We start from the raw sequence: 26,459 nt of genomic DNA on the forward strand, positions 1-26,459 counted from the left end.
TATAATAGCAATAAATCTTTATTGGTTTTTAACAAAATAATTTTTAAAAACAAAAAACCCCACATGTAAACAAGAAAGTAAATAAAGTTAGCTGGCAGTATTATGTACATCCAAGATTCAAAACAAGTTCTGGGTTAACATCCCATAATCCATGGAAGGTTCTGACCCATCACGGTGCAGGGTAACTGTATTTGATACTATCAATAAAGGAACCTTATCTTTGAACACTATAAAATGGTTTGTGGATTATAAACTATACAGTTTCAGTTTTTGTTTTTCCCACCAATCCATATGCCATGTGTACTAATCCTAAAATGTATCTACATTATCATTATTAGTCTGAAATATCCATTCTCCCAAATTAACGGGGTTACAACTATCAGATCTCTTCCAGAGTTTTTGTGGTGGGATGAGCTAGAGCCCACATATGACATCATTTTTCAAAACTCACCTAATTCTAAGTTCTACCTAACTCATCTGCCACTTCTTCTTTCCTCTTACTTTCCATACATACATTAAATACCATATCAACTTCACCTTAAAAAATACAGCTAATACATTAATACACATTCAGGCAGTAATTTCTGACATGGTTGTAGTTTATTTACCAAGAAAAAAATGCTAATTTTTATTTTAAAATTTAGGTTGAGTTCTATCACAACAGTGTTATTTAATTGGGAATGATGGCTTTGATTTAGAGGGTTCAATACATCTTAAACACGGTTCAAAGTTAAAGTGACTAAATTCTAATTCATGTGGAGAAAATCTCTTCAGTTCTTGGAAGAAAGACTAAAATATACTGTTTTATTACTATAAAATGCTATTAATTCAGTGTCTGTTTTTTGCTAATTACATTCACTTTTATAAGCTTTACAAAAAAGAGCCTGGATAATTTTTGTAAGAGGCTTCAATTTGAGTTTAAATTGTAATTCTTTACTGTCAGTTAAAATAATTTAAATATGTGCACAATATGTTTGTGCTGTTTAAGGCAGGTGCCAAGCATATTTTGAAAGGTAATAAACTTACCAACTAGAATGTTCTCCCAAAGGAAAAAAAAAAGAGAGAAGAAAAGCTCATAATGGTTTTTGTTTAAGACAGATGTTTAAATAGCACTCTTCTTTTAGATGATTTAAAAATAATTTGGCAGCCAAATCGCCTGTGGTCATAACACATCACTTACAAAGGACAAGTAACAGATACAGAATTAATGATTTACTTTTAATATTTTTACAAGTCTCTTTAAGTTGGTGCCTAGTGGCTTTAACAAAATTTGTATTCAGTGTAAAAAGATTTAGAACATAAACAACACTAAGTAATGAATATAATTCTCTATGCCATGCAGAAAAGTTAACTTTTTATACATCATCACCCCCAAACAGTTCTAATTAAAATCCAGACTGTTTCCATTTTGCATCATTGTCATTCTTTGGCAAAAGATTCAAAATAGCCATGGGCTAGGAAACAACCGTTTACTCATGGTCTTCATTTTTGCAAAATAAATGTATTTTGTAAAAGGAATCTGCACTGTGCCTGGTTTATACTAAATTATGATAGGCAAAATATAATGGCTTTTTTTGATTAATCTACTCCTAAAGCTTTGAGTTGCCGTTCAATCTCTTCATCGGAGATTGTAGCCTTTGAAGTAGAGGCTGATGGTAAGCTTCGGGCAGCTGATGGAGCTTTGGCCATCTACATTAAAAAGAGGAAAAGAGAAAAAAATGTGCATTATATTATCAAACTTTTGGGTTAGAACATAAAGGACGTGCTGCAAAGAGGTTTAATTTACTTTCCAAACAAATATTGAAAACACGCACCTAACATAAAGGGAAATTTAATTAAGTGACAAAAGTGGTAGAGAAAATATTTCTGAATGAGAAAATTAGATGTTCATACCTTTCCAGAGATTTCAATTCCAATTTCATCAAGAACTTGATTCACAATATCTTGGCTTTCTTCTTCATCATCAGAGCCATCAAAGATATCATCAAGGGTGTCATTGACTTGAGGGGGGGAACAAAGCAGTTACTTTCAAACAGATTTCAGGTTGGGTTTCTATTTTTAGAAGAAGGCCCCACTTTGTAAATTTACATAGTACAATAAAATTGATGAGCAGATGGGAAAAATGAAGACCTCAGGTAGTTTACACTTAAGTAGAGAAGAAAAAGATTAAAAAACAGATTGTGATAAATGGAAAGGTAAATGATTATAAAGCTTCAAAGGGAAGAGATTACATTCTTCCTTTTGGGGGTTAAGTATCACCTGAGGGGCTCCTTCAAGGACACAGAGGATTTAAAGGAACAGAGACAGAGCAGCATAAGCAAAGATGGGGTGGAGGGTGACGGGACACAAATAAGGAAGAGTAAGTTCTTCTGTTTGGTTATTTAAGATGTGTAAGGGGAAAAGAATTAAAGCAGCTGGCCTGTGATCACACCTAAATCAATTACTGGGGAATGTCCCCAGAGGAAGAAAGACAAGAAACCTAGCCTGATCTCTCTGTAAGAATGCTGCTAACTGGGCTCCTGGTAAACAGACTGATATTTGCTAGCAAGAGAGTCCTTGTCTATGGGATGCTCTTAGCAAGCTGTCCAAGATTTAGGGTTGCTACAGCTACACTCTATCGGTTTACGGGTCATGACTCCCTAGAAAATATCACATAAGGTAGGTGACCATCTGAGGAATAGATGTAACATATTTCCTAAAGCACATGCTCTCTTCAATCTAAGATGATAAGAGACATATCAGACACATCATCTATTCTGCGTCAAAGAGCTCATGTCTAATACGGGAAGAAGAGACCTGGGGAAGCGTTTGGGACGCCCAAGCCCTCTCCCTGTGCTGCACGTGCATCTTCACAACTTGTATCCTTGGCATTACTTATAAAGCTTGATACTGGTTAAGATCTCTGACTTGTATGAGCATGGTTTGACAATTTGAGTTTTTGTGTTAGTTTAATAGTATAAAGTCAATCTGGAAAAATGCTAAAGAGCTTAAGGCCAAAAAAATGGAGTATAATCTCTGAAGAAGTAAAGTGAATGTTAAGGCTTTAATTAGCATCTCAATTCTTCCACTTGGTGCCTGTGCAACTTTGCTGGGAAGTCATTTTACCTCTCTGGGCCTCAGTGTTCTCAATGACAAAACAAAGGGGCTTGACCAGCAACTTGTTTTTGATTTATGATCTGGATCTTATTTTGTGGTTAGAATTACTGTGGGAACCTGACTGGGATGCTCAGAGGTAAAATTCTGGAAAAATCATTTAGCAGTCGACACTCAGCTGGTAGTGACGTAACAAGGGAGGTGGGGAGTCCAGGTCAGAGTCTGTAATGGCCTGAAAGAAAAAAGTATTTGCAGAAAAAAATGAAAGAAAAGGATAGAAGAGAAACACCAGAATGGTGTAATTAGGGTTTAACACAGAAGAGTGCTTTCAGAGAAAGTGTAACAAAATTAATCAAAGATATAATAAAAATTTCCCCAAGATCTTATTTATAAAACTTGAATGTGAACAAGTTTTGGAGCAACATCATACAATAAAAATTCTAACCAGAAAAAGATATGTCCATTTAAAACCTTGAATTTCTCTTTGGATGTAAATACTAAAGTTAATATACTTTACTGAAAAACCAAGTAACCAACAATAACTAAAATACAAACTATAACAACTGTGACAGACACGAGCCTGAAGTACACGTATCGATTCACTTCATTATAGCTTAATGGGAAAGTTCACTCCTCTGCTGAGATCTGCTTGCACCTGTGCCACCACTGGAACCCACACAATCATGTTAGATACTGTGATTGTTATATCAATGATAGTTCTCTCAGTCATTACAATTTTACTGATGTTTAAAAAAAATTACATTTTTTTAAAAACAAAGGTTTAAAAGTAAAAACTAAAGAATTTTTGGAACTATCAAAGATTCACATACAATATCATTAAACCTTAGAAGGAAAATAGATACTCTGAATTGGAATACTAGAACAGTGGTGAATTTAGTAATGCTAGTAATTAATTAGGTACTATTTTATGCAATAAATACTGTTAAATTAAAATGCTAGCAGATAAGCAGAGCTAAACTGGCAATATCCCTACATAGTTGTAAAGTAATTAGAAAATATCTTTGTGAAACAATGAGGCCAGTTTTGACCTATCATGCAGGCAATGCCTCAATGTTGCCCAGGGGCCTATGAAGGGTCACTCATTCGTTATTGGTGAAATGAAGACTGGTGTGGTCTTTCCAGGATAAATCTAGAAGTATGAGCCAAAAATCTTATAAAAGTTAATAATCAAGAATATCAAAGAAATTCAGACAAAGATACTATAAAAACATATTAATCAAAGGATTATCAAATACATTGAACATTTTAAAACAACCTTACTAACCAATGTAAGAATGGTTTAATAAATTAGGCTATACTAATGTTATGTAATATTAAAGCCTTTAAAACAAAGACCAGAGAAAATTCAAGTTCATGCATATATGCTTATATTATGTACTACTAATGTCTTTTATAAGCAAGATAAGATTCAAAATTGTATACATTATATTATTTCACTTTATAAGATACAGGAAAATACAGAAAATAAATAAATATCTCTGGGTGGTATGATGATAAATTTTTTTTATATGCTTTGTTCCTTTTATTCTTCGTATTTCCACCAAAAGATGTAGTTTATATTCAAAAAGAATAAAACTAAATATTAAATTTAGACTTTGGGAGGGGAGAAAGAAAAAAGAATGAAAGTGCTCCATTATCTCTACCTCCAATATAAACAAATCTACAGTATGAAAGAATCAACACAAGCCTGAAACCACCTAACTTACACCTGGAAGACCTATTTTATTCACAAGTTGGTTTTGGTCCACTAATCAACAAAATAAAACTGCTGAGGCAAATATGGCACAGAAATATGGCATAGTATATTTTACATTTTTCCTTCAGTTAAATGTGAACAGAGTTTTGAGCCTTATATAAAAATACACTGAAATTACAATAAAGACGTCTGTCTCGAAGGGAGCTGTATCATTTCCTTCTCATCACTTGGGCCTTCATAGGTGAGAACATGAGGTTGCTGGTCAATAAACTTGTGAATTCAAAGATGAAAAACTGTAAATTTCATTACAAGTTATTAAACTTACTCATTTCTTCAGTCATTTCCATTTTCATGTTTTCCTTCTGGAAATTCTGCATTGTTTGTAATGTCTTTTGTGGATCCATCTTCTTGTTAACTGCCTGCATTGTCTTTAAATGTATAAAAAGATCCATGTTAGCTACATAATTATGAAAATTTTACTATGGAACAAGTCCAAAGGGAACACATCAAAAAAAGGCAGGCTTTTTAAAGATATACATTCTGCCATAATGAAACATAAGAGTGTTAGTATTCCAGAAAAAAATAAAATACTCATTCGGAAGCCATCTGCTTAACATCTATATTATAAAGACCACTGTGAAAAATCTCATCTGAACAGTAGGCAAAAAATTATGTAATAAAAAACACTGCCAACATAAAACTCATTGCTATTCAAATGGGAAAACTACATTCGCCTATTATGTGGCAAGCAGGTAAAGTCTAAATTAAAAAGAGTTTTTACTTTTTTTTCAAAAATTTTCAAAAATGTTTGACGTTCAAATTAAAGGATATACTAGTATACATACTTAACCTATTAATACATTTTATACCATGGTTTCAAGAACTGATCAAAACACTGAGTTTTGCAAAATTATGCGAAAAGAATTTTCCTATGTTTTATATTCACAACTAATTTTATTAAAAGAAATTAATGTTATCTAGTATGGCAAAAATATTTTATATATTATCATTATATATGTGTCTATTATAAGTGTGTACAGTATGAAACATGTTGGTTTCAAGGATATGACGCAAACACAGTCTTCTATGCAATGCTGTAGCCAAAGTAATCTTTTCAAGTATGACACTGTACTCCCCTATTCCCCACCAGCCCGTACATACCTAACTCCTCGGTGGCTTTGCATTGCTCTTAGTATTAAAAGCCAAATTCCATAATTGACCTGTGATACTAAACATCATTTGAACTCTGCTTAACAAGCCAGTCTCAATCTGCACCATTGCCCTCCAGCTGTGCTGGTCTTTCATTTCCTCAAATGTGCTGTGCTCCTTCCTGCCACAGGACCTTTGCATACACTGCCTCTAACCTGGAATGCCTTTCTCAATTTGTTTTTACTATCAGTACTTCAGATTTCAGTTTATATACTATTTCCTGAGTTAACATATTTCTAAGAAATTCAAGTGAAAATTCTAAGTCAGACATTGCTGTATGGTAGGACCACATGAAGTATCTTTTCCTACCCTATCACTTGCAGAAAATCGCAAAATGAGCAGTTTTCCTCCTCAACATTATTGAAAGGTGATCCAGCCAACATGTGTGATGCTCATATATGATCTTTTCCTCCAATTAGGCACTGTTTAGTTCTTTGATTTGTAAAACCAAAAAAAGAAAACAGAAGTTTTTGCCCTTAATTGTATTTTTCACTATAAAATGACTGAGCTCCATCAAGAGTAAGACAATTGAAAATAAAACTTATATTGAAATATTCTGTTTTTTTAAGGAACTATACTTCCTGTACATAAGATGGACACATTCTATTTTCACGTGCTCTGCAGTCTAAAAGGCAGTTACAGTTGATTCTCATTATTTCTGGATTCCTTACTTGTGAATCTGCCCACTCACTAAAATACATTTATAGCTGCATGTCAATACTTGCAGTACTTTAGTGTTCAGCTGTGGACACGCGCAGAGCAGCAAAAAATTTGAGTCGCCCAACACCCATGTTTCCAGCTTAGGTCAAACAAGGTGACACTCTTCCTTTTTGACTCAGCCTTCATTATGTACACTAGTGTCTTCTCTGCGGTCTATTTTGTGCCTCTGGTTGGTGATTTCACCGTTTAAAATGCCCTCTGGCATAGTACTAAAGTGTGCTCTCGTGTTGCTAAGTGTAAGAGGGCTATGATGGGCCTGGTGGAGAAAACACATTTGTTAGATAAGCTTTGTTCGGGCTTGAGTTACAGTGCTGCTGACCATGAGTCCAATTTTAACGAATCAACTATAATAAGTGAGGCGTCCTTCAACAGAAACACACATAAAACAAGGTTTGGTATAGATTGGTTGACAAAAATTATGACCAAAGGCTCACAGGAAACCTACCCTGCACTTCCTCTAGGAGCAACGGTTCGATAACACCTGATTCAGTGTTCCTGACTTTATAGACCAGAACTACTGTGGATAACAGGAATCAACTGTTCTGTGCTGTTTTCCTAATATAAACCTGTACTTTCTCTCCTCTGTGGCTTTTTTTCTTTTGCTTTTGACATTCATACTCTTCTTTCCCTATGTTTAAAACCTAGGGGTATTTTTAGGACCTAGGTCTTTTACAAAGCCTTTCAGATCATTGTCTTCAAGGATTTGTGCAGTTCACTGACACCTCGCACAGCCTGATGTATGGTGATGTATTCCTTTTCAGACATATCTTAACCTCCTTCCACCCCAAATGAACTGTTAGATCTGTGAAAGCAGAGCCTTTGTCTTAAATTTCTTCTGATTTTTCATGGTTCTTAATATATTAAGGAGCTCATTATTTATTAAATATCTGAAAGGTTCACAGTCCTTTAAGTTCTGTAGAAAAAAACACTGATTTTTTTTTTTATAAACACTAAGTTAATCCTAAGTTCCTGATAAAATTAACTGATAATTTCTGACAATATTCATGTGTCCTTTTGACACACTCATGGAAATGAATCAAAAGGAAATTATTATTCTAATTATTATATCAACACTTATGGCATAATGAAATAAGAGGCCCCAAAATCTTTTTAAATTTAAGGGAAAAAAGCAAACACCATTGTAAGTAGTTTAAAAATTTAGAAGCTACATGTAATCTTGGGACAGTGGAACTGATCTAAAACAAACAAAAAAATTTATATGAAAACAAATCAATAATAAATCTCAAAATACCTACCCGAATTTTGTAGTATTATAACTCACTTTGTTAAAAATTACAAAGATTCAGTATCACATATATGTCAGAGGGTGCTTTAAAATATGATTTGAATATCGACATTTAAATATCTCAGATAAAATTTTATAAAGCCATGGGCATAAAGGTTCCCACTTACTTTTGCTGTAGTAGACATTGCACCTGCCATCTTCATCTGGGAATTCATCACTTTTGTTTGTGTGGACATAGAAGTGACTTTTGAACTTACAGCAAAAGTTCTTGTTTTCTGTTTCCGTAGATGTACAAGCTGTTTGGCTAAAACCCTGCAAGCTTCTTTATTACCAATTTTGGCCATTTTCTTAATTTCTAATTCCTAAGAGAGAAAATAAAAAGAGAGGGACAAAACCACTAAGGAGGAGTTCTCAATGATTTAAGAAGAACAGATTGAACATATACAATATACTCTTTCCCCCTGATTATGAAGAAAAAAAGCTGTTATAAAGTCAGAAAGGAACAGTAATTTGAGAGGGCAATTTATTCCACATTTTTACATGGGGAAGAAAGAACTAGTACCTTCATCCATAAATACAAAGCAAGTCTACAAAACAGTACAGCACTCACAATAAAACCCAGAAGAAAATTAAAAACTCAATCCAAAAGTAGATAGGAAAAAACAGATACTTAAAGATAGTTAGTGGGAGAAAGCGAAAAAAAAAAAAGAGCATAGTGGTAGATTTAAAGCTAACAATACAGACAATTACATTAAGTGAAAAGGTCCATCTATCATCTAAATAAAAGGCAGATTGTCAGATCAGATAAGAACATAAAGCAATTATAAGCTATCTCAAGAAACCAACTTTAATTACCTAAATAAAGCTAAGTAAAAGGATAGAAAAACATATTCTATGTAAATAGTTATTAAAATCTGGAAATTTGGTGTGGTTACATAAACATCAGATCAATAAAACTTAAGAAAAAGGAATATTACCAGAATAAAAAGGAGCATTTCATAATGATATAGAAATCAATATATATAGATGTCAAAAGAATCCTAAATACATATGCACTTAACAGCAGTGCTTCCAAATTTATGAAGCACAAATGATAGAACTGAAAGGAGAAAGAGACAAATACCCAATTAGCATGAGGGGTATCAGTAACTTCTTTCTTGAGAATATTGCTATAGTTGTTAGGACAAGTGGAAAAAAAATCTGTAGAGATACAGAAGAATTAGAAAAACACACAATCACCAACTTGACCTAACCAAAACTTATTAAAAACTCCATCACCAACAGCAGAATACTCACTCTTTCCAAGTGTACACTAAAAAAGAAAGAAAGAAAGAAAAAGAAAGAAAGAACAAACCAACAACCAAAAAAAAACCCACACACACTAAAATATACCATATTCTGCAACAGAAAACAAGGCTCAACCTATACGAGGATTGAAATCATACAAAGTAAGTTTTCTAACTACAATGAAATTAAACTAGAAAGCAGTAAGAAAAAGATGAAAAGAAAATCACAAACAGAAATTAAACAACATGGCTTGAAATAAGTCATGGGTTTAAAAAAAAATCAAAGGAGAAATGAGTTAATATTTTGAACTTAATAAAAATGAAAATGCCACATACCAAAATGTGTGGGCTGCAGTTAAAAGTTCTTAGAAATTTATAGCACTAAAACTCATATTTTAAAAAATGAATATCTTGTAAACTTCAAACTAGAGAAAGTAGAAAAAAGAAGAGCAAATAAAACAAAGTAAATGAAAGGAAGGAAATATTATAAACAAGAAAAGAAATCCATAAACTAGGAAAAATACAAAAAATTAATAAGATCAAGAGCTATTTTTTTGCAAGAAAACTGATCAAATTGATAAACCATTAACCAGTCAGAAGAGGAAAAAAAAAAACTTAGACAGACAACAGAGAAAACACATGAATTTAATGCAAAGTGGAGCATCACTTTATATCCTAAAAATGTTAAAGGATAATAAAAATACTATAAACAAGGTATCATTACATTTTAAAATTCAGTAGAAAAGAACAAATTACCTTACAGATGCACACTATCAGAGTTCATTCAAAAAGGCAGATAGCCTGTTTCATTCTGTATCTTTTTTTTTTCATTTATATTCATTTCCTTTTTGTTTGTTTGTTTTTTAAATGAAGATACTGGGAACTTAACCAAGTACCTTGAGTGTGCTCAGCATACGCTCTACCAAATGGACTATAATACCCCTACCTCCACTATCTACTTTTTAAAAATTAAATTTGTAGTTTAAATATCTATCCACAAAGAAAACTTCACTCCCAATGGCGTTACTGATGAGTCCTAGCAAACATTTAAGAAAGAAACACACAAACCCTTCCAGTAAAGAAAACAGTTAAGGACAGCTATCAATTCATGCTTTTAGGTCAGGAGTACCCTAATGTCAAAATCACATAAAGACTCTATGCAAAAAGACAACTACAAATTCGTATCTTTTATGAACACAGATGCTAATATTTTTGTGAAAATTTCAGCAATTTGAAATAATATTTAAAAAGTACATCAGTATCAATGAAGTTTATTTCAGTAACAAAAGCTTGATTCAACTTTGGAAAATCCATCAATGATGTAATTTATTACATTAACAGACTGAGGAGGGAAAACTTTTATGATCATCATCTCAACAGATACAGAAAAAAAAAGACTTGACAAAATTAATTTCTGATAAAAACTCTTGACAAACTGGGTAAAAAAGAAACTTCCTCAATCTGAGAAATGTTTCCTGTACACAGTTAATATCATACTTAATGCTGAAAGACTAAATGTTTTCTTCTAAGGTCAATAAAAAAGATGAAGTTATCACCACTTTTAACAATGGAAGGTCTGGTCAGTGCAGTAAGGTATGAAAAAAAAAATCAAGACTGAAGAGGAAGATAAAAAACTTATTTATTCACAGATAACATGATCATTTATGTAGAAATCTAACAGAATCTACACAATGACTACTACAATAAGTGACTTTAGGATGATTACAGGATTCAAGATCAATATACAAAAAAAAAAAAAAGGAATGTATCTATATACCAGCAACAAAAATATCAGAAATCTGAAGAAGCACAGGAGCTGAATAATTACCAGTACAAATACTACTAAGAAAAACTTAAAATCTAAATAAATGGAGAGTAGAGCATGCTCATGGACTGGAAAACTTAATATTGTTAAGATGTCTTCTCAACTTGGTTCAATGTAATCCCAATCAAAATCTAATCCTTTTTTGTAGAAATTGACAAGTTTATTCTAAAATTCATATGAAAATACAAAGCACTTAAAATAGCCAAAACAATTTTGGAAAAAGAAGTACAAAGCTGAAAGGTTAATGCTATATAACTCTGAGACTTAAGAATTAAGCTATAGTGAAAACAGTGTGGTATTGGCTTAGGCATTGTCATACAGGTCAGTGGAATAGCACAGAGCCAAAATGAGGCCCATGTGCATCTGCACAATTGATCTTCCAGAGATAACAGGCGTTTGAATAGGGAAAGATGTCAGCAACAAATGATGTTGGAACAACTGAATTTCAATATGCAAAATATGAACCTCTACCCTTACCTGATAACATAATACAATTTAATTCAATAAGATTCACAGTCCTAAATGTAAGAACTAAAAGCATAATACTTCTAGAATAAAACATAAGAGAAAATATTAGTGACTTTGGGTTAGGCAAAGATTTCTTAGATAAGACTTATAAAACAGGCACATGAAAAGATGCTGAACATCATTAATAATTAGGGAAATGCAATTAAAAATGACAATCTACTACACACCACTAGAAGGGCTAAAATAAAGATTGTCAACTTCAACTATTGGCCAGGATGTGAAACAACTTTACTCTCATGTATATATAAAACTGGTGGAAACAACTTTGCAAAATTGTTTAACATTCTTATAGAGTCAAACATACATTTAATCTGTGACCTGTCCAGCAGTCCCATTCCTAGGAAACATATATTCATACAAAGACTTCAATTGAATGTTTGTAACAACTTTATTCAAAATAACCCAAAGCTGGAAATAACTCAAATGTCCATTGGTTGATGAATGGATAAACAAATTGTGGACATCCACACAATGGAATAACATTCATCAATAAAAAGGAGTTAATATTGATACATGTAACAATATTGATTAATTTCAAAATAATTAACAATGAAAGAAGCCATATAAAAATGAATCCATTTTATGACTCCATTTATATAAAATTCCATAAAATGTAAACTAACCTACAATGACAGATCAGTGTTTGCCTAAGTGGGGAGGGAGACAAGGCAGGGTAGGCAGAAGGGATTACAAAGGGACTAAAGAAACTTTTGGGGATGACGGCTATGTTCATTAACTTGATTGTGTAATGGTTTCATGAGTTAATACATATGCCACAATTTATCAAATTGTATGCATTAAAAATGAGCAGTCTATTGCATGTCAATTATATCTCAATAATGCTGTTTAAAAAAATATTTTAAGCACCATATATTTAAAAACATAAAAATATTTAAAGATAGCCAGGCAATCTATTTTTAAAAATACAGTCATTATCACAGACCCAATAATAGTTAAAATATCAAGTAAGATACCTCTGAGCTAGCATAATTTTTTTTTTTTATTACTCTTCCTTGGTTTCTAGGACTACTTTATCTTTGCTGTGAACAGAGAAGAAGGTGGCTCTGTTCTGAGCAATATTTCTTCTAGGCATTCATGACTATCACAAACTGAAGAATAATTTGATTTTATAATCAGGAGAACACACAGACTCCTGGTAAAAGTCAGCGGAATGACACAGTAAACAAAGGTAAGCAGAAACTGCAAGAAGGCGTTAAATGCCATTTCTTAGTAAAGTAAATCACTTACCACCTGCCTTGTGTCTTTTTGCTAGTTAGCTAATTATTCCAACACTAATTTCTAAATTTGTCTGAAAAGTTAAACTGAAATTTAATGTTCTACTTACCAGCTGTTTTTCTTGTTTCTCTAAAGCTGCCCGATCTCTGATTATAGCTCTCTGTGTACCTCGCAACTCTCGATTCTGTTCCTTTATTACATCTAAGAGAACCACAAAAGAAACCTAAATGTATAGATTGTAAAATCTTCTTCAATACCATTTAAAATACTGAACTCAGAAACTTCAATTTAAAAAATCTTAATTTACTAGATGTTAAAAATTCTTGTTTCAATTCAGTATACTAAAAAAGTAGTCAAATGTTAAAATGAATTATAAATATTAATTATATAAAAAATTACGGAAGTACAAATATGCTATCGTCTGAGGTTGAGCCAAAAGTATATATATAAATCACAATAAAATATTCCCTTAGAGAACTGATTAGTATACATGTTTTATATGCCACATACATCACACACAAACACACAAACACAAACCTGTTTTATCTCTCCTTACTCCAATATTATGTGAAATTCCAAGGAAGAGGCAATTTGTTTACCAAATCTTTTCTTCTACACTAAGTACTTACATCATAACAGAGCGAAGTAGCAGACCTTCCAATGAAGCAGAAGTGGATCTGAATTCAACCTCTGCCACTTGATTGTTAGAAGACAATACCTTGCAAAGTTAGTTACCACCTAAACCTCAGGTTTATTATAAAATAGGAATTGTTAAGGAGTAAATAACATATACAATGGCTGATGTACTGTAAGTGTCCACTCACTGCTAATGTTTTTCTAATTTATCTCAATTCATCTGGATGCATCAGTCTCACCTTTTGAAGAATTCAAGAATTAGTCTAAGCCTGATGAACTATAATTTGGGTTAGTTGTTCCTAAACAGTGATTTCTTCGAAGGATCACAGACGTGGACAGTTATTTTTGCCAAAACTGTTCTCTCACTGTCAGTAATCTTGCTAAGTGCTTTATATATATTATACAGTATAATGTTCACAATAATGCTATGGAGTTGCTTTTTCTATTATTTTATATATAAGAAAATTGACAGGAAGTTTAATGCCCAAGGTCACAAGGTAGTAAGTGGTAATGATGCCAGATTTGGATCCAAGTGTTGTCTCCTGAATCAGTGAACCTAATCACTTCACTAGAGCACCTTTTTAGTAAAGAGGCAGATATAAAACCACCACTACAAGAGGAAGAATAGTCTGTTCATCAAATGGCACCAGGAAAACTAGACATCCACATGAAAAAGAATGAAACTGAACCCTTACCTCACATCATGTATAAAAATTAACTAAAAAAAAATTAATGACCCAAATATAAGAGTTAAAATTATAAAACTCTTAGAACAACACACAGGAGTAAATCTGCATGATCTTGGATTTGGCAGTAGATTCTTAGATATGACACCAAAAGCAAAAGCCAACAAAAGAAAAAATAGATAAACTGGACTTTGTGAAAATTAAAAACTATGCATCAAAGGATATTATCAAGTGAAAAGACAACTCAGAAAATGGGAGAAATATTGCAAATCATATATATATATAGAGAGAGAGAGAGAGAGCGAGCGAGCGTACACACGTGCGCATTAGAGAGCCTAGTATCCAAAGTACATAAAGAACTCTTACAACTCAAAAACAAAAGACCAATATCCCAATTAATAAATGAGTGAAGGACTTGAATAGACATTTCTCCAGAGAAGATATACAAATGGCCAATAAACACATGAAAAAGATGCAAAGTGTCATTAGGGAAATTAGATACCATTCCACGTCTGCCAAAATGGCTACAATCAAACACAAAAAAGGATAATACATGTCAATGAGGCTGTGGAGATTGGTACCCCTGTACATTGCCAGTAGGAATGTAAATTATTTCAGCCACTTTGGATAACAGTTTGGTGGGTCCTCAAAAAGTTAAACAAAAAATTACCAAATCACCCCCCAATTCCCCTCCTAGGTATCTACCCAAAAGAACTCAAACAGGTACTTAAACAAATACTCTACACAAATGTTCATAGCAGTACTATATACAACAGCCAAAAGGTGGGAATAACCCAAATGTCCATGAACAGGTAGATAAATTGTGGTGTGTGTGTGTATATATATATATATATATATATATATATATATATACACACATATATATACATGTATTTATATAATATATAATATTTTTCAGTTATAAAAATAAATGAAGTACCAATACATACAACATGGATAAACCTCAAAAATATTATGTTAAGTAAAAGAAGCCAGATATGATTACACTCATGTGAAATATCCAGAATAGGGAAATCCACAAAGACAGAAAGTAGACTGATAGTTGCCAAGAGTTGGGGGTCGGCAGGAGTGGGGGAGGACTGCAGAGTCACTGCTTGATGGACACAAGGTTTTATTTTGAGGTGATGAAAATGTTTTGGAACTAGCGATGGTGGTTATACAACATTATGAATGTACAAAATGCCACTGATCTATTCACTTTAAAATGTTCATGTTATCTGAATTTCATCTCAGTTAAAACAGCAACAAAGCCAGCAACCATTATCCTTTTTAGTGATGGAGCACCTCAACTTATGTTCTATATATTTCTGTCATAATGTAACTTTACTCAGGATACAAATAACTAATGATCCTAAGTAACAGGTGGTATGCTAAGTGCTTCACAACAACCCTAAAAGGTAGGTACTCTTAGCTCACTTGTTTCAGAGGAAGGAATTGATATTCATTGAAGTTATCTGCCCGAGGGAGAAAAATTGCTAGGATTCATATACAGGCATTCTGATTTCAAGGTCTCTGATTTTAAATAGGATATTACACTGTGACACTTTAAGGAAAACAAAAAAGTAAAGTTATCAGAGACATAATCCTTATAAATATAGATCTGTATCAATGAAAATATACAGGTCAAACAGAATGAAAACACTCCAAGTCACTGTACAGAATATAACTAATCAACCACAATGACTTTCTCAATAAAAGTTAATATAAGATGCCTGAGCTCCTACATCCTACATACAAAACATCTATTTCCCCTCCTTTGCTTACTCTGTATTTCAATTAAGTTATATTGGTGGACATCTCATGCTCAGGATTTACTAAGAACACATACGACATATTCCTTAAACATAGGACTAGGAAACCATATAATATCTACATGAGATGAAAAAGAGAGGGAGTTGTCTCTCTCCTCATCTACTTTCTTCTGGATGGGAAACACATGTTTCATTTAAAGAAGAGGAAGGAGATACTTTGAAGACAAACATATTTGAGAAATTTTCATGCTGAAAACAATTAAACCGATTTCTTTGCTTCAAGGCTTCTAAGAACATTTAATAAATGAATATGCATTGTCAACCTTTAAGAGGAAAGTATATGTTATTCCACAGATTTATTATGCTGAGGGTCCTTTTAAAGAATAAACATTTCTTAGACATGAACGCTTCCTGGAGCACTGGTTGGGATCCTATTCTAAAATTTTATGACTTCTTAGTTTGCTAGGGCTGTCATAACCAACACCACAGGCTGAGTGGCTTAAACAACAGAAATGTATTTTCTCCTAGGTCTGGAGGTTAGAAGCTCAAGATCACGGTGCTGGAGAGTTGGTTTTTCCTGAGCCCTCTCTCTTTGGCTTGCAGATGGCCACCTTCTTGCTGTGTTCTCACATGGCCTCTTCTCTGTGTGTGCCCATCCCTGGTGTCTCTTCCTCTCATAAGGAGACCAGTCCTATTGGATTAGGGCCCCACCCTCATGACCTCATTTAACCTTAATTACCTCCCTGAAGACCTTACCTCCAAATGTGGTCACATTAGGGCTTAGGTTTCCAACATATGAATTTTGGGGAGACACAATTAGGCCCACTAAACAAGGTATTTTTCCTCTGACATTTATAGATTGATACTAAACAAAATAGCAAGGAAAGTTCTCATGTCCCCATCTTTCACAACAATCATCAGCTTGTTCATCCCCAACACTTCAACTCTGCCAATTTTCATCTTTTGGGCTTAGTTTCCTATCTTGCCAAAGCCAATGCATTGGTGTGAAAACAGTCACCACTTTTCCTACTATTTCAATAGAAAATATGCTCTGAATTTAAAACTATAATATTACAAATTAATATTTGGAGTGCAATCCCTTTGTGTACTCCCTGAACTCAACTAAGATAAGATGAAGTATTGAGATAATAATGGCCTTCTAAAATTACGACAGTACTGAGTTGAAAGAGAAGCTACCATATTGGTAGTTGAATTGTGGCCAGAAAATTGACATGGTACAAAGCAACTGCTGAAAGCTTTAACTGCTAAGATCTAGAATGCTATCAATATAGGTGTTTTCATTTCTAGAGTGGTATAATGAAAAATATATATTTGGTCTTTGTCCTGAGTTCCTAGCACAGAGCTCTTAAAACCCTTGGAATTTCCTGAGTGATAGAAATGTCTTTTGACTCAGGGAAGGGTACCCCTAGATAACTTCAGGGTGGGGCTAGTTACCAGAAAGTCCAAATACTTGATTAGAGGGTAGGGACTTTTAGCCAAATCCCTCAGGGGAGAAGAGTGGGGCCAGAGATTGGGTTATAAAAACCCTTGAACAAGGAGATTGGAAGAGCTACTGGGTTGGTGAACTTATCGATGTTCTGGGAAGATAACATGTCCAGAGAGGGCATAGGAGCTCTGAGCCGCACTCCTCACCCTACCTACCCCTGCCCCCCAGGCCAATACCGTGCTGCCATCTGGCTGTTCCCGAGTTGTATACTTATAATAAACTGGTAATAGCATGTAAAGCACTTTCCTGAGTTCTAAGAGTTGTTCTAATAAATTATCAAACCTGAAGACAGAGTTGTGGTAACACTAGAATTTATAGCCGGTCGGTCAGAAGAATTGGTGGCAATCAAAGACTTGTGATGGGCCCCTTAAGTGAGGACAGGATTGTGGGACTGGGCCCTTAACCTGTGGGGTCTGTGCTAACTCCAGACAGTCAGTGTTAGGATTGGACTAAATTGTTGGAGATACCCAGCTTGGTGTCAGAGAATTAGAGTAAAGAATAGACACAGCCATCTTTGTTGAAAAACAAGTATTATGATATGAAATTTTAACAAAACATGTAAGTTAATCAAGATAGTTTGACTTAACTTTTCTTAATGTTATGTAACTATGTGCACCATAACTGTCACTGTATATTAGAGGAGGAAAAATAAAGAAAATTAACTACTGCACTTTCCACAGCCTGATGTTAATAGACCTATTAATATTTAAACAGTTCTAAGCTATAAACCAAGAGCATCTAATGCCATATACTAAAACACAGTCATAACACTTTAAAATATATTATGGAAAGTAAGAAAAGACAGTAAAATTTTTTTTACATGAAATGATAGGTATATCTTATAAAACAAATTACTCTCATTTTTTTACAATCCCTACATTAAACCCACAGTTAATTACTTACTCTTCTAGATAATTCAGAAGGAATAACATGAGAAAGGTTCTGAGACACTTTTAATATTTTTTAAGGCCAAGTTTATTTTCCATTATATTTATTTCTTAGTAGGTCTCATTTCTTCCTAAGATTACAAGTTCTTTACCAGCAAGAAATACATGCATTTAATTTATTTATTTACCTATTTATATTCCTATTTTACTTCATGTCAACTACTACCCCAATAACAGTGTTCTAAGGGGTACAAACATACATAGTTAACTGTAAAGACTTTGTCTAATAGTCATACTTGAACACATTTTTTTAAAAACGTATAATAAAATCAATTGGTTAGCAAGAAAGATGGCTTATAATTTAACAATAATAAAATCTGAACTATGATAGATACCTTTCCATAATGGAAACATGGAGCACTGAAATAATCAGAAATTTCCCTTCCAGTTTTTTGCTTTCCCCTCTCCTCATTCTGAGTTATGACAACGACAGAATAGCTACTGCTGACCTAGGAGAAGGGGAGCACTTGGCTCCCGTCTAGCCTGTGCTTCCCTGTCCATCCTCTGCTTCCTTCTCTAGTCAGAAGAGCAGAGCGTGCCCTGAATTCTTATAGTCCAGCACTTTATCTACTTTGCGGGGTGTTGTGAAGCATTCATAACAGGTGGGTATAAGGAACTTTTAACCTGTGAAAATGTCAAAAGTACACGCATGTGCCTATGGTCTGCTCTCTCTGTTACCATCCCGTGAGGTACCAAGTATCTGGGGGCGCCCCACCCACCACCCTCTCCTCATCCATATCCAGCACAACACTTAGGAAGGGCCACCCAGGCCAGCTCCACTCTGAGCATTAAAAGCCTGTCTCAAGCCTTTCAGGCTCTTCTCACTGAACAAAATATAACCCATGTGTGCATCAGTGTGGTAAGATCACTGACTTAAATTCTCGACTTAAGAAGATATAGACAGAGAAGGTCATTCTGCCCTCTTTGTTTCTGAGTCAATAAGGTCTATCTGCTTACAGAAAAAAAGAAGGAAAAAAGCCAAAAAAAAAAAAAAATCTAAAAGGGCCTCTCATGTGGTCTAGTCGAGCTTACTAGAATTCTCTACCGAGGTTTGGGGCCAAGCTCCAACGTGAATTATGGCCGTCCATCTAGACTCTGCTCATTTACAAGCTACATGTATATTTGACGATTAAAGCAAAAAGTAATTATCAACTGCAAATATGGGCACTCATTGATTTGTAATATCCTTTAAAGTGTCTATCTTTTGAGAGAAGGGAGGGGGCCTGTCTCAAGCTTACAGGGCAGAGCAGGATTACAGCCCCACAAGCGCTAAGGCACAAGGCCCAGATCGTACCATCAGCGGGATTCAGGCTGGTCTCCTAGACAGCATCCCCTCTACCAGGTACTGGGTTTGGTGCTGTACTATAAGGTCATGATGGATTTTAAAATCTAACTTAATATGTCATATATTCTGCTTTTAAATGTATTTCTTCAGAGAAAAAAATCATTTTGATTTATGCAACTTTACTGCCTACCAATTACCCTGAATCTAACCATCACATGAATTGAGACAGGTGCACAAAATGCTCCCACATCCTACGTGACCACCTCCATTAACTGGCTTTTGGAGATCAATATTCAAGAGGAAAGTGAGCCCCCTCTTTAGATTTCATCTTCAAACTCTGCAAGCTGGTATCAATGGAAACAGTGGGGACTGTGGCACTGATCAAGGGCACTAAATAAACCCTGATCACGGCTGTGAACAGAAGAGCTGGGAGTGTGAGCCCTGCTGGAGCAGGAGCGGTAGAGCTCACCAGTGAACAATAAAGGGGGATGGGGTCCTGGCCACGTGGGGATATACCATCTTCTTAGGCTGATGAGGAGAAAAAACTGCAAAAATGCTCTGAACTCAAAGGTTAAGGGTTAAGAAAGAAATATTAAAGGTCAGTAACTAGAAAATGCTGGCCCTAAAAACCAAATTTACTCAGAGGCAGAAGGACAATGACAATGAGAGAGTGGGTGAGGAGAAATCAGAATTTGATATGCACGGCAAATCTATTTCTCAGGCTTTGGACAGGGTACATCAGAAAGCAGGGAGGAATGGTATCAGCTTAATTAATCAGTCTTAACACATAGTAAAGAAAATAATAAAAACAAAACAAACTATGGGAAACAAAGGAGGATCACACCAACAGCTTTATCTACATACTGGTCCATGGAGCCAAGGAGCCACTTAAGAACCAGGCTGAAGCTGAAACACTCAACAGGACGTGCTTGGAAGGAAGGGGTGCGCCACTAACAAGAGAACAGGAGTCTACCCTTTGGCAGCACAAAAGGAAGTAACAAGGAATTTTTTTTTCCTACCACTAAAGTCTCGAAGTCACTCAAACCCTGAGGAACTCACTGAAATGAATCTGTTTACCATTGGGTCTCATGTGGTTCTCAAAGGCACAGGCTTTGGTATTAAGTAACAGCTTCAAGCCAGAAAACTGTCAAAGTGCATTTTTCAGCTTTGACAAGTGAGGGGATGAAGAAAATGTCCTTCGAAAGAACAGTCTCACAGACATATGGACTTGAAGGTACTGTGAAAAGAAAGACCAGTCTTCAGTATCATTCTTGGGATGGAGAAATACAGAGGAAAGACACTTTCCTACAGAAATACCCATTCTGTCTGGAGAACTTTCGCTCAGAAAAATGATCAGAAGACAGGACTGTGTCCTGAATCCCAAATTCAATTATTTTTCTTTGGTGTGCCAAGAATGTAGGGGCCAAACAGAAGGTAAAATTTGAGTTTTTAAGTATTCAGGGTAACAAGCAGTAAGGGAACACACAGTATGCTAGGAGAGATCTGGGTCCCGTAGGTAGCATCGTGAGAATGTTGCATTTTATTTGGGAGAAATGGAGGGGACATAGTTTATATAGATGGTAAATTTTATTCCCTCTTGAGCTATCGAAAATGTGGCATTGCAACTGACACCTGACAGGAGATTTATCCAACTTAGCTGGAATTTCACAGGTACTGAACACTGGACAACTAGCGTGCATGGATACCACCCCAATGAGGAAAAACCCAAGAAGCTTTGTTCCTCTTCTGTCAGTAATAGTCCTCAAATTATCTCTAAACTTGCACTAAGGTGCCAGGTGGGTGGCGGTAAAATGGATGCAGACTATAGTAAGCTCTGGATACTAGGAACACTACTTATGGTTAGTAAATGTTAGTATTTTGGAATTTAGTCTCTGAATTATAAACTGCTGCAGAGTTATTTTCATTTATGCTGAAGATTCTCTTTAACCTTGCAAATATGGAAAGTAGGAAAAACTTAGAAAAAGCATAATCCAACTCTGGAAGTGCATAAGGATCTACTTTGATTCTGGCGAATGCAAATCAGGAAGCAGACGCCAAAAAAAAAAAAAAAGGACACAAAGAGTGAGGTATTTAACATAGTTTGAGGTGGCATCAAAGGAGAATTTCTAGAGAAGGAAAAGAGCTGAGACAGTTCAGGTTAGCTAGAGGAAGAAAAAAGGAGAATTCTATGCATCATAAACAAAAATGTATCAGAGTGAGAAAGAATATGGTACATACAGACAAATATGAGAACAGTGTTGCTGTCCAGGGACATGGCTTTCTTTTTAGAAAGACAAGGGCCAGATTCAGAAGGGCCATGCATGCCTTATTAAAGAGGACTCACTTGATCCTGCTGATGCTTGAGACTCAAAAAAGGGGTTTACACTGGGGAGCAGCATAGCAAGATTTGGATTTTGGGTCTATCAATCACACAGGCAACTCTAGATTCAAGGGCTATGAAGCTACAGGAAAGAAAAGAAGAAAGGTGATGGAGTAATGAGCAAGATAAATGGGATCTGAATTAGAGCAAGGAGGTGAAGGCACACAGTGGAAGATCATATGTGCCAAATATTTAACAGGCAAAAGGTACAGGACTTGGTACTCAATGGAACGTAGAGGGCAAAACTGAGAACTGTCAAACACTGCAGGAGGAGAGCTCAGGGAAGGAACTGACTTGAAGGAGATGGTGATGAACTCTGTTTGGGATCTGTTTTAATTTGAGGTACTCTTGTGCATCTAGGTGGAGATATTCATCAAACTGTTGGATATATTGGTCTGAAACTCAGAAAAATATATCTAGAGACACAGTTGGGATCCACCAACACTTAAGTTATAACTAAAATAATAAGGGTTAAGATAAGATCATGTACAGTTAGAATAGTTGTAGCCCAGGATGGAACCAAGAAAAACACTAACACTTAAAGGGCTGGTTAAAAGAAGAAAGTAAGAAAGAAAGAAGGAAAGAAAGGAGGGGTGAAGGAAGAAAGAAAGCAAAAAAGAAAAGAAAAGCCCAAAAGGAAAAAGAATAGTCAGAGGAATTTGAGGAAAATTAAATCAGTGTTATGTAATGCAAGCTGAAAGAGAATTTCAAGGAAGAAATTATTATCAAGATCAAATGCAAAACATAAGCTCAAGAGATGACTACTAAAAAATTACCATTGGATTTGGTGATGTAGAAGTCACTGATGATAGTAGCAAGATCTCACGACATGAGACGTAAAGCAAACTGCTGTAGGATGGGAGGCGTCAGAGAAGTAATGAAGTGCAGGCAGGAGACAGCACTACCCCTTCAAGAGGTTTAGATGAAGAGCAAAAAGAGATTGGGCAACACTGCCTAGGAAAACGCTGGAGTAAGGGAGAGTCAGGATGAAGAGGGTTGTTTCTAGTTCTACCACCATTAGAAATTAAAGTTCTACCACTAATTATGAGAGAAAAGAGTCTGGTTCACAGTCAAAAGTAAGCATCACATGGTACCTACCAAACGCTGAGAACTTCATATACTTAGCAAAAACAGCAAAATTAAACTGCCATAAGATCCCAAATAAGAAAAAAATAACAATTATAATACTCAAAGGGATGCTGTCCTGGCTCTGCCACTGAGCAGCTGTGTGATCCTGGGCAAGTTACTTAGCCTTTTGCCTCTCAACTTCCTCACCTATGAAGTGAGAATAATACTAGTACTTACAGGTTTTGTAAGAATTAAGATGCTGATACAAAATGCTAACACAATGCTGGCTCAAGTTTGTCTTTTTTGAAGATCACAGACATGAATTATATACTGCTTAAAGAACTTCAGTTTTTAAGAAATATATTTAGTCATGCATTCATGACAAGTCCTCACGGCATCCTGATTTACAGGTTCATAATTAGCTTCAATAAATAGGTCACCATTAGTCTATTTTGGAAAAAAACCAAACCAAACCAAACAAACAAAAAACAAAAACAAAATACAACACTGTAGATAAGCACACTGCCCTGTGTATGTACATACTTTATAAATCAGTAAAAGGAAAATCAAGGTCTGAATTGTAATTTCAAATTCAAAAGACTCTTCCTCTTCTATGGCATTAAGGTACAATTCTCATTAATTTCTGTAACAAAGTACACACTGCAGAGACTTGTTCATCTTTGTGTCAAAAATGAATTAAACATAACTCTGAATAGTAGCAAGTGCGTACTGTTGTCTCCCTTTTTAATTTACATGTGCAGTATTCTTTAATGATACAATGTGCAACTCTTCCAGCCCATCCAAAGAGACAAAAAGATTCAATTATTCTCCAGCTCTATAAGCAGTTACATATTTTCCTTATATATCAGAATTTCATTACAGCTGAAACAGATAAAAAGACAGCACACAGTAAAAGGTCTTATGATCAATAATCAACGAGTCTCAGGATCTGGGGGAAAGGCTTAAAAATACATTTAACTTCATAATAGATAGCCCCAGTATTACTAAGAAGAATGCTGTCACCTATTAAACAAAACAGAACACCTTCTTTTTAATAAAACAAAAAATAAAAACATCAACAAAGCTCTACGTCAAAATAATGAAAGTACAGATCTATAATTAAGACATTAAATGATCTGAATTGACATGGTAATTTAAGAAAACATTAAGTATGCAGTTTAGTAGTTATAGTAAATGTAAATAGTGGCGAAATTTCAGAAATTTCATACACAGATCTTTAAGTCAGTAGTTCCTTCCGAAAGGCCTTAAGACCTTTTTTTCACAAACAAGTCTATTTAACAAAAGCATTGTTCCATGGATGAATTAACCCAACTGCAAATAAGTATACAGTTAAATACCTCCACTGCACATCCTCACTGTTTCTTTTTTTTAATTCTGCTCTATACTTCAAGTGCCATAGTCACTAGATTGCTGAAAGCACCAGGAAGCACAGCAATGAGAATACAGAACTGACATTTATGTCTATGAAAATATCTGACAGATATCAAGCAATTAAAACTGTGATGTTTGGCTTTTAATGTTAATTTAAAAAAATTTAATTTGTAACATCACAGTAAGAAAGATGCAGCCCCATTTCTCTGTTTAGTAAATTCTCACTCTATGAAACTGAAACAAAAAAATAAGCCTTTTTCTTTCCCTTGAAGTACTATACAATAACTGAACATTACAATATTGGTACTGAAACACTGAAAAAAATAAAGTGCCATGTTAAAGATTAAACAGCATTTTCAGGTAAAACACATATAAAACCAATTTCACATAATTGTATTACTTCTGATACCAACTTGGTAGTTATTTCAGGTATTGTAAATGGTATTTCTCAGTTAATAAAAAGTCCATTTCGCCCACTAAGGGTAAGCAAAAATGTATTATGCTCTAGGATAGATAGAGGTAAAATGACATTATGTGTTGAAGTGAAGGGTAGAGTGGTAGGGTGAAGATGACATCTTTGTAATCCTCCACAAAATAATTTGCTGGCATTGGAATAATCAATACAAAAGAATGAAGGAGTTACCCCAGGTCTGGACTGAGCTCCCTGTTTGTACCAATCACTGTCTAGCTACCACTGCTCCTTTTGTGGCAGAGTTAGACCCTTACAAAGAAGTGATTCTTTGGTTGAACCAGCAGCAACCTAGAATCAACATGTAATGGGAAACACAATTTTTAAATAACTTGAATGAATCTGATTCCTGGTAGAGTCAAAAAAAAAATCAGGACTAATTAAACAGTTATATAATCATATAATAACAGACACTGCTTATAAACATCAATTTGTATGTCCCTGTATATTCACTTTTTTCCCCTTAACATGACACCGAGCTAAATGTCTGAAGCAATGCAAGTATCTTAAAATGTAAACTTCTATGCGGACAATACATACAACATCTCTTACTTTAGACAGCAAAAGATAATCATAAGAGAGAAAAATCTAGTACGAAAACTAAAATCCAGGCACTTTCCCTGGGTTTCTATTTTTCTACTGGAGTCAGTCAAGAAGCATTTGTATCACATCTCCATTGATGGGATGTTCTTACCACAAGACTAACCCAGACTCAAGTTCAATTTGCAACTGGAGCCTATTACACCCTCCCCCACCTCAATACAGGTTTCCGGTTTGGTGCCCAGAAGTAGCAGTACAGCTCCCAACTGACAAGCAGATGAAATCAAGAAGAAATTCATCACATCCCCAAGTCTAAGGACTCCCCAAGGTCCAGCCGCATCCTCCCTTCATGAAATACTCAGGATCCCGCTGAAGGAGAAACCGGAGGTGGGGGCCGGGAGGATTTAAAGGTTGTGTTAACAGAGGGAAGAAGAATGCCCAGGTGAGGCTGAGGTGGGGCGAGTCAGAAGAGATAAGGAAGCAGAAAAGTGACGCACGAGGGCGGTCACCTGTGGGGCCAGTTGATCCGGCCCCGCCCCCAGGGATAGCAACAAGAATCGCGGCCGGAAAGCCCCCAAAATACGCCGGAGAAACGCAGAGCTAGGCCTCTTCGGCCCGGCCTGGAACTCACCATCCACGGTTTTCTTCTTGAAGAGGGACGCCATGGTCAGGGACCGCGCCCGGGCTGCCCGGCTCGGCCCGGTCCGGCCCGCGACTGGGAAAGAACAGGAGGGAAAGGACAGGCCCCCGGGAGGGTTCGGGATGGCCGAGCGGATGGGCCAGAGGAGAGGGCGAGGTCTCCAGGCAGGACCTGCGGAGGGCGGGTATCCACGAAGCCTGCCGCTGCCGAGTTGCCCGGAGCTCAGGTGACCGCGAACTAAGACACTTTTTGGAGAAGTCACTTCTAGGCGGCGTCT

The 26,459-nt window shown here is 35.4% G+C and overlaps 1 protein-coding gene across 2 annotated transcripts; it reads right to left on the minus strand.

Annotated features, from left to right (window-relative positions):
* CHMP2B (charged multivesicular body protein 2B) lies at positions 1-26,457 on the minus strand. 2 transcript variants are annotated; one of them, XM_006215822.4, is made up of 6 exons: positions 26,174-26,443; positions 12,970-13,061; positions 8,153-8,347; positions 5,136-5,238; positions 1,894-2,000; positions 1-1,689 (listed from the first exon to the last, which is right to left on the minus strand). In XM_006215822.4, the coding sequence occupies exons 1-6, from the start codon at positions 26,205-26,207 to the stop codon at positions 1,579-1,581; spliced, it is 642 nt and encodes a 213-aa protein (XP_006215884.1). In that variant the 5' UTR covers positions 26,208-26,443; the 3' UTR covers positions 1-1,578. The 2 variants fall into 2 exon arrangements, with proteins under 2 accessions (XP_006215884.1, XP_072823070.1); XM_072966969.1 differs by lacking the exon at positions 12,970-13,061 and having other exon boundaries at positions 26,174-26,457.
* Positions 26,458-26,459: the final 2 nt, after the last annotated feature.

This window comes from Vicugna pacos, chromosome 1 (assembly GCF_048564905.1).
Source record: "Vicugna pacos chromosome 1, VicPac4, whole genome shotgun sequence".
Taxonomy (NCBI): Eukaryota; Metazoa; Chordata; class Mammalia; order Artiodactyla; family Camelidae; genus Vicugna; species Vicugna pacos.